Below are 12,809 nucleotides of genomic sequence, written 5' to 3'. Positions count from 1 at the left end.
GGGCCTTCACTGAATCCTCACAATTTGTATCAATAATTACGACACTTACTTGGATAAAAGGAGCCAAAAATAAAGTAAAAAGTACTTTTACAGTCCTCACACACATTTTTCTATAAGTTTTGACTAATGTACATAGTTTTGCAAGGAATGTTCCTTAATATAATGCATTTTTGTATGTTTCCCCCCCACTACCTTCATTTTTATGCACATTACCATAAATATTACCAATGCAGTTCTTGTTGTGGTAGCGCCCAATCACAAGATTTGAGGAATCTTCCAGAATTCCTTTTACAACTATCAGCTGCTGATGGTTTGTTTACCAAACTGATATATTACCATCATCCATTTTTGTATGAAAAGGTTTAAATTTATTTCTCCATAGGATCTGAATAGTTGTCCACACAATTTCTACTTTTGTCCTTGCTGTTTGCATTAGGGCTGGGGGAAAAGCTCTGTCTGACACTCTGAAGAACAGCTACGTATTTGGCCTAGTACCTCAGGTGGTGCAATGGGTCAATGGCTGTTAACCAGAAGGTTAGTGGTTCAAGTCCACCCAGGGACAACTGTGGGCAGGATTCCTGCACTACGGGTCGCTTCCAACTCGATGATTCTATACCAGCTGGTTTCCTGGACCCTTAGTGGAAGAGAACATTTCACCAGCCCTTCAGGGTAACATTTTCCCAAGTCAGAATTCCCAAGTCAGAATTCCCTCGAAAGTCAGTAAAATATCAAAACCAGGACTACAAATCCTATTTTCTGAGCAGCCCTAATAAGTACAAGTACATTTCAATTAAGTTTGCTGGGGGATGATGCCTTACCTTTGCTTCTTCATTGACATCCCAAGTAAAAGATATGGCATTATAAGCGATTTCTTCTATATTCCCGATTGTGTTAAAGCTCTCCTTGTAGTCAGCTGCAAAAAAGAGCAGATCACAGATCATTTTGTAAAATTTCGATTTTTGTGTTTTTACCCAGGCATGTGTATAGCATCTAGATCAAGGGAAGTAATAGTGCCACTGTATTCTGCTCTGGTCAGACCTCACCTGGAGTACTGTGTCCAGTTCTGGGCACCACAGTTCAAGAAGGACACTGACAAACTGGAACGTGTCCAGAAGAGGGCAACCAAAATGGTCAAAGGCCTGGAAACAATGCCTTATGAGGAACGGCTAAGGGAGCTGGGCATGTTTAGCCTGGAGAAGAGGAGGTTAAGGGGTGATATGATAGCCATGTTCAAATATATAAAAGGATGTCACATAGAGGAGGGAGAAAGGTTGTTTTCTGCTGCTCCAGAGAAGCGGACACGGAGCAATGGATCCAAACTACAAGAAAGAAGATTCCACCTCAACATTAGGAAGAACTTCCTGACAGTAAGAGCTGTTCGACAGTGGAATTTGCTGCCAAGGAGTGTGGTGGAGTCTCCTTCTTTGGAGGTCTTTAAGCAGAGGCTTGACAACCATATGTCAGGAGTGCTCTGATGGTGTTTCCTGCTTGGCAGGGGGTTGGACTTGATGGCCCTTGTGGTCTCTTCCAACTCTATGATTCTATGATTCTATGTTTTCACATTCCACATCAGTTGAGTTTCACTTATGGTGACTACAATATCTATACATATGTGTCACTTGGTTGATCATAATCCAGGTGTAACGTCTGTTTAATTCCTTTTGTTTTACTGAAGATGCCCTGACGCCTCCTCACAGAACTACATTTCCCCATGATTCCCTGGAAAGGGGGAATAACAATTAACATGATTGAATCGCCTCAGAAATAAGGCCAATTGTGGTCACTGGAAATTGCCAACTAAGAGTGTGCAAGATTGCAGCCAAAAACAGTTTACAGCTGTGGTACAGATAAGCCCTGAGTCCTCAAGTGCCTTATCCTTATCTCATTTTGCACACCCAAAATTCATGCATAAATATCACAGGCAATATTGTATGCAAAAGCACAAAAGACCCACTTAATAGCTCTTGGGTGGAAGCATCTTGCATGACATTAAATAGGAAAATGATATCCAGGACAACATATATAGTTAGGTTGTGCTGCTCTGACTCACACAGGGCAGCAAGATCTGTTCAGTTTAGGTCACTCCAACTGAGAGTTAAAATGTGACAAAAGGTTTAAGAGAAAGGCTGATTACAACTGATACGTATATAGCCTAGGGGAAAGGGAGGGTACAGTATGACAGTATCTTTTAAATATGTTAAGATTGCCATAAATGAGGGGAAGAGCCATGACTAGTGCCAAAAGCTAGGCAAGCTGAATAGCCATGGGGCATCTCTGCTCTGAAAAGCAAAAATGGGTACAATTCTGCTCGAATGGCGAGAGAGAGGTCATGGTGAGGAAAGAGAATGGGGGAGAGAAAATGGCTGATGGCCCAATGCCCTGGTTTCTCCCAAATTCTGAGCCTATTTCTGGGGGGAATAATAATAATAATAATAATAATAATAATAATAATAATAATAATAATAATAATAATAATGGAGATGGACTGCCAAGGGATAAAAACCAATGTGGGAGTAAGATATAACACGAGCCAAGTAACAGGAAAAGCTTTTGAGAAATGCAAGCCTACTGAATCACTGGTTTTCCGTTGACGAGGCAGGACTTACAACATGATCTAAAGCAGGTTATAATGGCAATGCTACTGTCCTTATCTTTTGTTTACATTTCTAAAAAGAAGGAGAATGGAGAGGAAAATGAAAAACAAGAGGCAACAAGAATAGAGAAAATGTACATGTAAGCTTGACAAAAGTCAAGTGGGTTCTATGTTGTAAGTCATCATGAATTCAGTACAGCACTGCTAAATGCAATGACTAGACCAGGGCAGTCCAATACCAAACTTGCATTCAGTGACCAGACTGGGGTGATCCAACAGCAAACTGATGGGTCACTAATTGGCTATCCCTGCTCTACAACGAAAACAACGTTCTGGTGCCTGCACTTATTCCCCTACCGGAAACCTCCAATGTTACAAAAAGGCACCAGTGAGCATGGATGCTCACAGGACTGCTTTCTCACTCACCAATGTCAAGGACCCTTTGCTTTGCTGTGTGCTGCCGAGAATGCCAGTATTTCCAATGCTTCAGCTGTTCGTCGCGGTTTTTATCCTCGCTGAACACAACCATGATTACACTCTGGAAAGACCACAGAAAAACCTTAAGATGGTTGATGGGGTTGACCAAGCATGAATGCTAAGCAAGATAAATCCTTAAACATTTTTTGTCTTGCCATTTGTTCCTGCCTAGAGTACATTCTGCTTCTAGTTTTCTGATAGGGAAATAAATAAATAGCTGGACTCTTGTATCCACAGATGTGCCAGGGAGGGACTTGCAAGTCTTAATGAAACCACACACAACTGTCATGGCATTTGTGATATTGGCAAGCACAGAGATCTCCCATAGGCTGTCTCCTGCCTCCTGTATTCACTTATTTTAAAACATTATATATCTCTTTTCAAAACAAGTTTTAAAGAAGCATACCGGGGGGGGGGGTGACCCACCAATACCATCAAAACTGACATTAAAAAAAAGAACAGAAAATAAAATAATAATAATTTATTATTTATACCCCGCCCATCTGGGCGGCTTCCAACAAAACTCTAAAATACAATAACCTATTAAACATTAAAAGCTTCCCTAAACAGGATCTCAGCTATTGAAGGCTTCTTGAAAAGGTCTTACAGCCCAACTAGACATGTTGTGTGTCACCCTTGAATACAATCACCCATGACTTATTTCTTGAAATAAATATATCAGTGGGGTAGGTTGAATTCAGCTTGGGAGTTCAGGCACCGGGTGAGGAGAGGTTAATTCCCTCCTCCGCACGGTTTTCCCAGTGAAAAATGCCCTATATGGCGTCTGTATGTTTTGTCCCATTCGGCAACTAACAGTTTCATGTTTTCATGGGGGAAACAGTGTGTGGGAGGGCAGAGACTAAAACCCTCTCATCCAGTGTTGAAGCACCAAGCTCTTAAAATCCATTTTAGAAACGAAACAGGGAATCCTATGCCCATATCTCTCTGGTCACATCTAGTTTGCCTCCCACGCCTTGCCCTTGAAAGTTCTTTTTAAAGTCAAGATGCTTTTATCATTACTTAGCATTTGTGTGCTCAAAGCACTAAGGATTGGCCTTATCCAAGCTGCTGCAGCGTGGAGGTGCAGAAATCCCCCTGGGCACTGTTACACTTTCTGCCTGAGGCAGGTTTTGATGCAGCACACCATCGAAACTGATTGTAACCAATGCCCTTGTGCCGACTTTGTGGCTTTCTGTGGATTTTTAAATATTTTGTCTCGTTGTTGTTTTACTGTTCAGGACTTTACAGTGGTACCTCGGGTTAAGTACTTAATTCGTTCCGGAGGTCCGTTCTTAACCTGAAACTGTTCTTAACCTGAGGTACCACTTTAGCTAATGGGGCCTCCCGCTGCCGCCGGAGCACAATTTCTGTTCTTATCCTGAAGCAAAGTTCTTAACCTGAGGTAATATTTCTGGGTTAGCGGAGTCTGTAACCTGAAGCGTATGTAATCTGAAGCGTATGTAACCTGAGGTACCACTGTGTGCTGCCCTAGGAGCTTTTTTAAACTGAAGGATGATCTCGTTCCAATAAACAAACAAATGGGAACGAAGATAACTTAGTAGTCCATTAAACTTTGCTAGAGGAGTTCTGTTTTTTTTAAAGAAAAAAGCAGATCCAACCTGTTTCAGCTGACTGCTTCATAAGTCTGTTGACAGAAATGAATGGCCGTGTCAACAAAGTGCATTTAGAGGCAGAGTGAACACAAAACCACACACACACACGAGCGCCATTAGTATATCACTATTACCAATCTCATAAAGACCAGCCGTACCCTGACTTTGCTGATGGGATGTCTGAAGCATTTGTTGTCTCCAGTCTCACTCAGAGTTATGGCATAGAACTGCCCTTTGTTTAAGTACGTCATCGGTCCTTCTCCTTGCTTTTGACGCAGGGATTTGGTCGCTTCCAAAGTATAACGGAATGTGCTGCTATGTGAAGAAAGTAAGAACACAACACCAACAGAATTAATAACAAAAGCCACTGAGTTCTGAAACACAGATATTAGGCTTTTATGGAGTTGTATAAATGGCCGCAGTTCAAGAGCTAGCCTGGCACAGCTGTCCTGGAAATGGGAAATACAGATTCAGCTCTGCCATCAGGTATGAAGCTCAGCTGGTGGCCTGGAACAATGTAAGGCTAAGAAGAACAATTCCGATCCCCTTGGAGGAAGGAGAGGTGTGGGCAGAATAAAAGTGAAACAAAAATAAACAAAAGGTCTAGGTAACTGCCATGGTATTTACGTCAGAGCCTGTAATGTTGTCATAATGGCATTGTAGGAGGAATTTATTGGCCACCAAGCAAACACAGCACACACCCATCCCTAGGGTGATTTATTATTGGATTCCGCATTTTTACATAGATAGATGTGTTTATTTTACTTTAAAAAGAAAGGCGGGGGGGTGTTGTTTGTTTGTTTGCAGATTTATAAGCTGCTTCCCAACAAATGTTTCTGAAGCAGCGTACCACTAAACACACACATAGCAAAAATAAATATTTACGTAATAATCTAAGAAGCATTGAGAGCTGCTACCATTCAGTGTAGACAATATGGAGCAAAATGGTCCATTGGCCTGACTCAGAATAAGGCAGATTCCTATATTCCTATGGTTTCAAGGAAAAAGTATTTACTATGGATAATTTATTTACACTCCTGTTTTCGACAGGAACGCCTGGGCTTCTTGCCTTCCTACTGTGTCGTCTCTTTTACAGAAGCCAAAGTGGGCATTATATATATATAATACAGGCTCATCTATGCAACTGCTGACCTACCCCTTTCTGAGCATTGATGCCCTGGCACAGCAGATGTTAGAAAAGGGCTGCAGGAGTCCAGTGAATGCAGAAAATTACGCAAGTGAATCAAAACTTCCTCTCTTTTTAGTACTGCATTTCCTAGAAACCAGCTTGCGTGACGTTTGATCACCAACAGGCAACATGCTGCTACTGGCTGGAGAGGAACAAGAAACGGCGGCCGCAAGCCACGGGAGGTGACCCCTGACTATTCTCCCCCACAGTGACTTGCTGTCGCTCCTGCTAGGACAAAAATTGAGCTTTGAACGTAATGCTGCAGCTACAGGAAAAGGAGCACGCAAAAAGTGTAACCCCAAGGTGTCAGAGAGGCGAAGAGGTAATAAGCGGCCTGCTGATGCTACAAGGGTTTGTGGAAAGCCCAGAGCTAAGGTGACATATAGAGGTGTGAGATTCCAGGGTTTGTGTTTCCTTTTGGAAGTGAGGCACAGAGGAGACTGGGGTGTCTTTATTTAAGCCTTGGGACCTAAATACCTATAGGAGTGTCTCCATCCATACTAAAATAACCATGTATTAGGATCAACATGGAGGCTCTGCTTTTTCTTTTTCTTTTTTTCATTTATACTGTGCTTCTATTTTGGAATGGGCCAGCCAAAATGGGGCTTTCAGTTTGGCTTTCTCTCTCCCTTTCAATATGTTTCCAAAGCAAACAAAGCCTGTTAACATATTTTTTTGGGGGGGGGAAATCTAGGCAACCCCAGACAGAAGATTAAATTCCAAATGGTCATGCTCTGAATTGTGCAGTCAGAGACACTGTTTAGAATTGTTGTTAAGCAGCAACAATGTGGTAAATTAGTCATCCAACATAGAAATTCTAGAAAGAATGTAAAAACAGAATAACAAAAAATATCAATGGTCTAAGAAAGTATTCCCCAATCAGATGGCCTCCAGGTTTTTTGGACTACAACTCCCATCATCCCTGACAATTGGCCACAGTTTGGGGAAGCCTGGTCTATGAATATGACATAAGAGGAAACACTGAAGTAAATGATTGCTTCTTTCCATCCTATTCCCTTCTTCAAAGGACGAACTGTTCCCTTCCATCTTTCTTTTGAAATGTGGCCATCAGAACTGAAGAGTATTCTAGTAAAGGACTCCAGCCCAAGAGCTGCTGTCAGTCAGATGGGACAATATTGGGTTAGTTTGACCTGGTATAAGGTCGCATCCTGTGTTCCTGTTCTGTGAACATCACCATACTCATTGCCAAGTCCAACACTGAACAGAGTATGGTAAGTATCTCATTATTCTTCCTTGCAATTCCCCTACAACCCTTTGCTTTCATTGCAAAGACATTGTAACTTCTCACCATTAATGAAGCTCTGCTGCTTATGCCACAGCGATTGCAGATCTGCTAATTCGGAAAAGGCTTTCTCTGTGCCCCACCTATGCAATGCCCTCCCCTCAAGAGATGCAGCAGGTGCCAACTTTTCTGAACTCACCAGCAGCCTAAGGGCTACTGATTTGCCCAGGCCTTTGTAGGGGTTTAGTACCGGGTCAGTTGACAAGCAGCTTTATTCTGTATTAATCTGTTTTATATTTGGCAATGTTTGATGTTTTAGCCGCCCTGTTTTATGAGACTTATTGATGTGGTTTTACCTATTTTGGGGCCCCGCCCTTGCATAGCTGTGTGGAGATGAAAAGTGGGTGAGAAATACTTTTAAGCAAACCAACAAACCAGCTCTTAAAAGTAACACAATTGATTTGCTGAAAACTGACACTTGATCTTCACATGCTTTTTGTGAGGCCTTCCCTTTCTCAAATAAAAGTCTTCAGTTTTAATGCTTTAAAGGAAACAATAATTCAGGAAGGTTTGGAGCACAAATTCCTAAAACCTTTTTCTACTTAAACGTAAGAGCTTCAGTCGTAGTGTTTGGAGCATAAGTCCGGACAGGGTTAGGAAATAGCAAATTCGGCTGCTATTTGTGAACAGACTTTTCTGACAATGTTCTTAAAACTCAGAATATACCTGACCAAAATTGTAATCTCTTTCCTAAAGCACAAGGGAAATTTCTTCCATCCCATTGATCGTGCCCTAGAGGAGGAGGAGTTATACAGAGAGCAATTCTGAATTTATATTATTTTACTCTTACCTGGCTGTAAGGTCTAAGAAGCCAGTGTTATTCAAAAACAGCAGAAATGCTCCCTCTAATCTTAGTGGGTGTTGGATTCAAACTTTGCTCCTTTTTTAAAGGGAATAATTCATTTTTGTCTAGGAAGGTACTAAAACTGTAAGGCTTTAAAACTTTTGCTTCGCTGTGCTAGTGTTCTTTGAAAAGGAAGGTTTTTTGGCCAATGGGGGGGGGGGGAATCATTTCCTCATAATCAGCTTCATGTTGCGTTGGTGAGGTATGAAAGGTTATCCTTACATTGCTATCTCTCATGTTAGCATGGCCAGCCAGAATGCTTTCCTAAGGCACATTTCACACACACCCTTTTTTAAAGTTTATTGTTCTAGCCAAAGGCCTGAGTGTGAATAACGCAATCATGGAAATAGAGCCAATCACAAGGGTCTGTCCTGCCTGATCATCACCCTTCTCCCTGATGGGGTGGCAACTGGCTGTGAAAGAGCTTTGCAGGATACACACCTGTGAATAATGCATCCACTGTTCTTATTTTGGCATTTATTTTGCTTAGGCATTTTAAGCATCCTTCGTTATTGTTTTTGCCCACTTTTTAACTGCCTCAGTTGTCGATAAGCTCATTTTATGGTTGTTCATCTACACGTCGGTTGCTTATTTTAAGCTGTGCCATGCACTGCAGTCTAGACTGCAGAAAGAAGAGATGTAGATATTTTAAATAAATATTAAGTGCACCAGTGATGGCCACTGTCACAACATAGACTTGAGAAATGAAAGAGCAAGAGCTTTAATAACACCACATTTTCAGCATTATTTAAGACTAACTGTGCCTTGAAGGACAAGTGTACCAAATTTCAGCCTCCTATTCGTTGAGAAAGCGCCTTAACAATTTTGATACCTCCACCGGCTGGTGAGAGAGGCACAAGGAAAAAAGAAGAAATGCTGAAAGGAGACCATCACACTTTCCTGGATGACGGAGGAGCCACCAAGGATGGGGGCTGCATGCCCTCTGTTTTCACCTGACGCAAACCAGGAGAGTCCAGTGCACTGCTGTTACTTACTTGGCTGTTTGTTCGTAAATGTATTCCTCAGGCCCCACAGATCCACTGCGGTATTTCTGGAAAACAAAGAGGAAATGTGCATCAAAAGAGTCAAATCAAATCGCTCGTGTTTTAAAAGTCCAAGGATTACTGATACGGTTAATCAGGTACTTTATTAATTACATTTGCATATGGCTAAAACAAGGGTCTCATTTGCACACCACAGTAAGTCAACGGAGAACTTACTACTGTGACCATGAAAATGTGCAGGATTCTTGAGACAAACTTGCCTCTGCTTCGCTCCCTGGGCTTTTAACCCCATCGCAGTGCAGCAGCTAAGCCAAGTTTTGGCTGACTGTGTCATCCAACCTGGTTTTCTCCACCTGATCTACAATCTGTAGCCACAGGACAAACCTTGTTTACGGATCATGATTAGGGAAGAAGGACCTTAATCGCGATTCCCCAGTTTGGGTGACATGCTGCACGGGAGTTGAAAGCCTGGGGAAGAGCAAAGCAGAAGTGAGTTGGCTTCTGGTGGGCATGCTAAAATATAAACATGGCCAATATTTTTGAACGCCAGAAATAGGCTTTGTTTTCCATGTGAAGCCCAAGAATAGGACATTATCTCAGAAGAGGTATTCCCTTCTTTGTGGCAGAAAAGAGGGAATGCCTCTTTTAAGCTTGGCATTTGCAATTCTTATAAAAATAACAAGTTGGCTCCAGCCTGTTAGTTGAAATCAGTGGGACTAAAATTCATGAGTCGCTTATGATTTTGAGGACAACTAATTTTCTATGGATCCAAACAAGGTATATATAAAAAAATCTGCTGTCCATCTATGCATGTGACAAAAAAATAAGAAAGGCTGCAATCCTAATCCTATTTACCTGGGTGCTCTGGGTTAAACCACAGTACCTAGGGCTTGCCGATCAGAAGGTCGACGGTTCGAATCCCTGTGATGGGGTGAGCTCCTGTTGCTCGGTCCCTGCTCCTGCCCACCTAGCAGTTCGAAAGCACGCCAAAGTGCAAGTAGATAAATAGGTACCGCTCCGGCGGGAAGGTAAACGGCGTTTCCGTGCACTGCTCTGGTTCACCAGAAGCGGCTTAGTCATGCTGGCCACATGACCCGGAAGCTGTACGCCGGCTCCCTCGGCCAGTAAAGCAAGATGAGCGCCACAACCCCAGAGTCATCCACGACTGGACCTAACGGTCAGGGGTCCCTTTACCTTTACCTTACCACCGGTATGTGGGCTACTTCTGATAAGGCTGCACACCTTCTGGCTGTCAATGTAATCTCCTCAAATGACAGTATTCTGAACTCACTGATCTAAACCCTGTAAGAAGTCCTCTGTGCTGAGGAAGGCTTACAGTTCAGTGGTAGAGCACACACCTTCGTCTCAAGGTCTAGGTCCTGGTAAAGCAAACAATGAGTAAAGCAAAATGAGTGGCGCAACCCCAGAGTCGTCCGTGACTGGACCTAATGGTGAGGGGTCCCTTTACCTTTACTAAACCCCACTGAATTCAATAGGGCTTTTCCTCTGCTGAATAGGCCTGGTTAGGATAGTGCTGTTGGTCAGTACTGCCATACCCACAGCAGCCCAGCCGAAAGACATACCTCTGCCCCCCCATCTTTGAAAGTTTCGCTGTAAGTGCTATCGGGAGTGCTCCGCTGGTCATCTTTCAGGTAGGTTGAATGGGGCATGATGCTGGGCACCTCGTAATGCGCATGCTCAAATATAACACTCCTGTGCTCCTCATTTTCTCCCCTTGCGTAATGCGCCGATGGAGCCACGTAAACAGGGGTGTACTCTTCTGCTTTCACCACCATCACCCCCGTCACAGAAATGGAAGTCGGGCTTCCGGATACGCTGGAACTGAACTGCTCCCTTTTCGAAGTCTCCAGCTGCTCCTGATTCAAAGAAAGGTTCACCGGCACTGTTTTCAAAACCTGGACTCTGTTTTCCCCACCGCTGGCCAAGTTGCTCTGAGCTTCACTGGTGGAAAGGCAACTTCTGGGGAAAGAAATGTGAATAAAAGGTCATGGGCTAAGTTTTGTAACTACGGTTAACCGGTGTAGTGCAGTGGGTAGTGCTGGACCAGTACTAGGAGGACCCGGGTTCAAATCTCCACTTGGCCATGAAGCTCGTTGTGTGGCCTTGAGCCAGTCTTACTCTTTTCTCAGCTTTATAGGGCTATTCTGAGGGAAGTATTAGCTGCTCTCTCTCTTGCTCTCTCTGTGTGCATATGTGTGTGTGGACACATGCACAGGGAGAACCATGGACCAACCTGTGCTGCTTGGAAGAAAGATGCGCTATAAATAAATAAGATTCCACTTTTCTGGCTTCATGTTTATATTGTTTTGGCTTTATATTGGAGCATTATTGCTTCTAATTGCACTGTTACCCACCCTGAAATAAGCTGAATAAAAGGCATATGCAAATAAAAAGAACAAAAAAATTGAAAAAATAAAACACGTAATATGAGATGTAATAGTTATTAACGCATAAAGTTTCATACTGTTTAAGCTGATTGGCTTGGATCCCTAAGATGCAATTGTTTTAATTGCTTTTATACATGCAACTATTTTATAAATCTTTTTGTTGTGTTGCGAAATTGCTTTGAGATACTTCACAGGAAGCAATTCATAAATGAAATAAACAGTATTTATACTGCATGGTGAACAGGAGCAGATCCAGGAGGCTCTTGCTATGTGGGTGACCTAGCATGGTGAACCTTGACCCCAGCCCTGACCATAAGCCGTCTTGCTACTTTTAAAAACTCGTACTCCAGCAAGTATTCCCACCCCACCCTGCTTAGATGCAGCCTATTGATGTGCTTTTAAAATAATAATATAATACTGTACCTTTTATCTTGGTCTTCTTGATTATCACTCACTTTGTTAAGAGACAACACCCTTTTATCTCTAGGAACCTGAAACAACAGGATTCACATTATGCGAATATGATAGTGATGGCAGGGGATAAGATTAGCCAGCTGGGCCAAATTTGACTCTCAGAGCAATCTTATCTGTTCCCTGTAAAAGGTAAAGGTAAAGGTAAAGGGACCACTGACTGTTAAGTCCAGTCACGAAGGACTCTGGGGTTGCAGTGCTCATCTCGCTTTACAGGCCGAGGGAGCTGACGTTTGTCCGCAGACAGTTTTTCCGGGTCATGTGGCCAGCATGACTAAGCTGCTTCTGGCGAACTAGAGCAGTGCATGGAAACACCGTTTACCTTCCCACCGGAGGGGTACCGATTTATCTACTTGCACTTCTGCTTTCAAACTGCTAGGTTGGCAGGAGCTGGGACCGAGCAACAGGAGCTCACCCGCGGGGATTCGAACCGCCGACCTTCCGATCGGCAAGCCCTAGGCTCTGTGGTTTAGACCACAGTGCCCACCCGCGTCCCTGCTAAATTTAAAAAGCAAGGTGTCACAAGAAGTTTCCCTGCACTTTCAGGGGAAAGTAACATACAACACTGGGCACATCTGTTAGTGTTATGTGTTTCTCTCTCTTATACTTTAAAAGATGGAGGAGAAGGCTGCCAATGGCTCCTAGACACGATGCCTGTACTCTTCCACCACAGTTGGAGACAGCAACGCTTCCAAATGCCAGTTGCTAGAATCCACAGGAGGGGAGAGTGCTTGTATGCTTGGATCCTGCTTAACGGTTTCCCACAGGCATCTGAGTGGCCACTGAAAGGAATGCTGGATTTGATGCGCTGTTGACCTGATGCAGCAGGCTATTCTTACGTTGTTGTTTTATGTTATGTTATGTTATGTTATGTTATGTTATGTTATGTTATGTTATGTTATGTTAA

The 12,809-nt window shown here is 43.0% G+C and overlaps 1 protein-coding gene across 2 annotated transcripts in view; it reads right to left on the bottom strand.

The window, feature by feature from the left end:
• The window catches only part of GRHL2 (grainyhead like transcription factor 2), a 73,969-nt gene that overhangs the window by 45,081 nt on the left and 16,079 nt on the right, over positions 1 to 12,809 (bottom strand). The window contains exons 3-8 of one of the 2 annotated variants that reach the window (XM_083622725.1): positions 11,855 to 11,922; positions 10,607 to 11,003; positions 9,015 to 9,070; positions 4,842 to 4,998; positions 3,020 to 3,131; positions 819 to 913 (exon numbers count right to left, since the gene is read on the bottom strand). In XM_083622725.1, coding sequence (XP_083478851.1) covers positions 819 to 913; positions 3,020 to 3,131; positions 4,842 to 4,998; positions 9,015 to 9,070; positions 10,607 to 11,003; positions 11,855 to 11,922 — 885 coding nt within the window. The remainder of the gene's footprint in view (positions 1 to 818; positions 914 to 3,019; positions 3,132 to 4,841; positions 4,999 to 9,014; positions 9,071 to 10,606; positions 11,004 to 11,854; positions 11,923 to 12,809) is intronic. The other variant, XM_083622726.1, reaches the window with a different exon arrangement.

This window comes from Podarcis filfolensis (assembly GCF_964270895.1).
Source record: "Podarcis filfolensis genome assembly, chromosome: 7".
Taxonomy (NCBI): domain Eukaryota; kingdom Metazoa; phylum Chordata; class Lepidosauria; order Squamata; family Lacertidae; genus Podarcis; species Podarcis filfolensis.
This window is presented reverse-complemented; position numbering and strand designations above follow the sequence as displayed.